Raw genomic sequence first — 3006 nt, forward strand, 5'->3', positions numbered from 1 at the left:
AATAATAATAATGTACAAAAAAATCACAACTTGAAAAAATATTAATTCATACGTCATATTTTAATATCAGTCTACCCAAAGTGTCCAAAAATGACATTCTGCAGCTGAGTTCACTAAAAGGAACCCCTCTGGAATATACTGTGTCTGCAGATCACCCATTAGTAAACACCCCCCTTGGTGATGTGCAGATAGGCTCAATATTGTCATATCAGGTACATGTTTACAATAACCACAATAAATATTTAAATATAAATGCAGTTGGAAAATTTGCTAATAATTTTAAATGATGTATATTAATTATCCGCATCACAAGTTAAATGCCAAAGTCAATGATATGTGTCAGTACACTGAAATGCTTAACTCGTAAAAAAAGTAGACTATTTACCATGTTTACTGTCTGTTACAAACACATCATGAAATAGTGTCAAGTGACAACATACAGACCAAATTTTGTTAATGTTTTTAAATAATGATGTAGGAATGCGAACAGAAAGCATTTTGTAAGTTTTAACCTTTGCGATAAGTCTTTCAATGTGCACACGATGCTTAGCAATCTTCTCAGTAAGCACAGTGTCTGAAACTGACATCTGGCATGTTGAAGAAGCCATTGGTGGAATATTCAATACCAAATTTAAATTACTTATTTCCTCTCTAATAGTAAACCCTTTATCAGCCATAATAGCATCCCCATCTTTTACATAACCTTTTAATTTTAGTGATTCAAGAACATTGTAAAATCCAGACTGTTCACAAATTTGTTTATCTGATATACATCCTGTAAACAATTCGGATGCAAAAATCACTGAACCATTTGGATCACAACCAATTAAAGCTTTCAAAGTAGTACTAGACTTATAATCACTGTAAAGCTGACTTTGCAAACCAAGTGCACATGGTGCTTGTGTTCTAAATTCAGTACCATCAATAATTACCAAAGTAGTGGGGTAATCATTTTTAAAATCTTTAGGCATGTTATTAATAATAACATCACGATGAGGCCAAATACAAAGTTGGCCCAACTTATAATACATCAATGAAATCCAAGTATTAAATACAATTCCAGATGACTGCAGTGATAGTTTGAACCTAACTGACAAATCTTTCAAACCAAAGTTATGTCTCAGTCTACATAAAGTTAAAAAGAGTCCATCTTGCAGTGACAACTTTTTAATGTCTTTTCGACCTTTTTCATAATTTACTGAGGATTCATCTGAAACTAAAAATGCCAAGAGACCAGCAAATCTTATATATACAATGCCAGTGTAATATCTAAACAAATTCTTCAATTTTCCCTCTCTTCTTATCACTTCGTCGACTCCAAATGATGGCTTCTGATCCTCAGATGATAGTTTGTCTTTAAGTTCTTTTATTTCCTCTTTCAGAGTGCAGATTGTAGCTTCGTACTGCGTCTCTTTTTCTCTTAACATGTGTAGCTCTGTGGCCATTGCAAACATCTCAATTGGAGAAATCCCTAGAATGATAGAAGATAAATTTTAATCATATACTTACTAAGACTTATTTCAGTTTAATACATAGTGGAGTTTTTTTTCAGACAAATAACATTAAGGAGGTTGAGCCACCCATGTCGGATGGTTGTGGCAATACTGATATATTCCACCCAGCCCCAGTACCATTGCCACAAGAGTATATAGATTTGAATATGAAATACAAAGATTGTGATCCCATTAAAATTGAATTGTATACAAGAGAACAAAGTGATTCAGCACAATGGTACAATGAAAGAAAGAATCGTTTGACTGCATCTAATTTTGGGAAAATTTTGCAAAGAAAGTCGACCCCTAATGACAAGTTTCTGGGAAGCATATTTAACACTAAAAAGATTTCCGCTCCATCCTTAGAATACCGTAAAATCCACAAAAGGATGCAAAGTCTAGATACTTAAAAGACTTTCCAGCTAGGCACATCCACACCTGTGGGCTAGTTATTAACAAGGAGTTTGCCTTTTTAGGGGCAACTCCGGATGGTAAGGTGTGTGACAATGGTCACTGCGGTCTGATTGAAATTAAATGTCCATATTCTGCTAGGAATATGACAATTGCGGAAGCATGCGGGAATGTGCGAGATTTCTTTTTGTGTAAAAACAATGAAATCACATTGAAAAAAACTCATGCACATTATGCACAAATTCAGGGCCAACTCATGATCACAGGTTGTGCATTTTGTGATTTTGTTGTTTTCACACAGAAAGATATCTTTGTGGAGAGAATACAGCCTGACCTTCCATTTATGACCACTATGCTGGAAAAGTTGTGTGTTTTTTTCAAAACCTACGCAAAGCCGTTTCTTGCTAAACAAACAGTACAAAATTAAGTTAAGGTAGCCTAACTTGGAAACTTTTGAATGCTTACAAGGTTCTTCTGTTTGTACAGATATGTTGCTACTACTGTTGATGTTGTTTGACGTTTCAGTTTCTGTTGTTGAGTTCACATCTTCTCCATGTTCTTCTATATCTGTTGTACTATAAAAAATTAAAAAAAAATATGTAGGAAGAAAGATTCTGCTTCTAGCATGTAATGTCCACAATCAACTAGCTGATTATAATGGCAAATGTAGTGTGCATGAAGTTACAAAAATTAAAAAAATTAAAATAATAATCATAGATTATGGTACGTGATCACCTGAGACCTAAGGTCTCTGGTGTATTTGCAGCGACTATCTCTGATGGTATGTTTTTTCACTCTTTGATGGTACGAGGGAAATCACTTTTACAGGATGGTATTTGGTAGGCTTTACAATGAATATGTTGTGATCGACGTAATGATGGAATTAGTCAATTTGTTGGTCATTACCTCCCCAAACCTCAAATTTGTCAATTTGTGGGTTTTTACCTTAGAATTCTTTTTTTCTTTGACACTGGGTTACTCTCAGCGTATGTGCTAGACCGTTTGCGAAGTGGCCTGGTCGGTCGAACAGCTGATCCATCAGCTTGTAATGGGTCAGGAAATTCCACAGTTGGTCCATTACCTCCCACGAAATGCTGTAAAT

The 3006-nt window shown here is 34.9% G+C and overlaps 1 protein-coding gene across 1 annotated transcript in view; it reads right to left on the reverse strand.

The window, feature by feature from the left end:
• Positions 1 to 351: 351 nt before the first annotated feature.
• Positions 352 to 3006, reverse strand: part of LOC134278142 (uncharacterized) — a 3161-nt gene continuing 506 nt past the window's right edge. Inside the window, exons 2-4 of the mRNA XM_062760458.1 lie at positions 2850 to 2998; positions 2370 to 2479; positions 352 to 1471 (exon numbers count right to left, since the gene is read on the reverse strand). Of these exons, the coding sequence (XP_062616442.1) occupies positions 378 to 1471; positions 2370 to 2479; positions 2850 to 2998 (1353 nt within the window). The 3' untranslated portion in view covers positions 352 to 377. The remainder of the gene's footprint in view (positions 1472 to 2369; positions 2480 to 2849; positions 2999 to 3006) is intronic.

The sequence above is a fragment of the Saccostrea cucullata genome, unplaced genomic scaffold (assembly GCF_032062105.1).
Source record: "Saccostrea cucullata isolate Sc308-1 unplaced genomic scaffold, CSIRO_AGI_Scuc_v1 ctg6535, whole genome shotgun sequence".
Classification (NCBI taxonomy): Eukaryota; Metazoa; Mollusca; class Bivalvia; order Ostreida; family Ostreidae; genus Saccostrea; species Saccostrea cuccullata.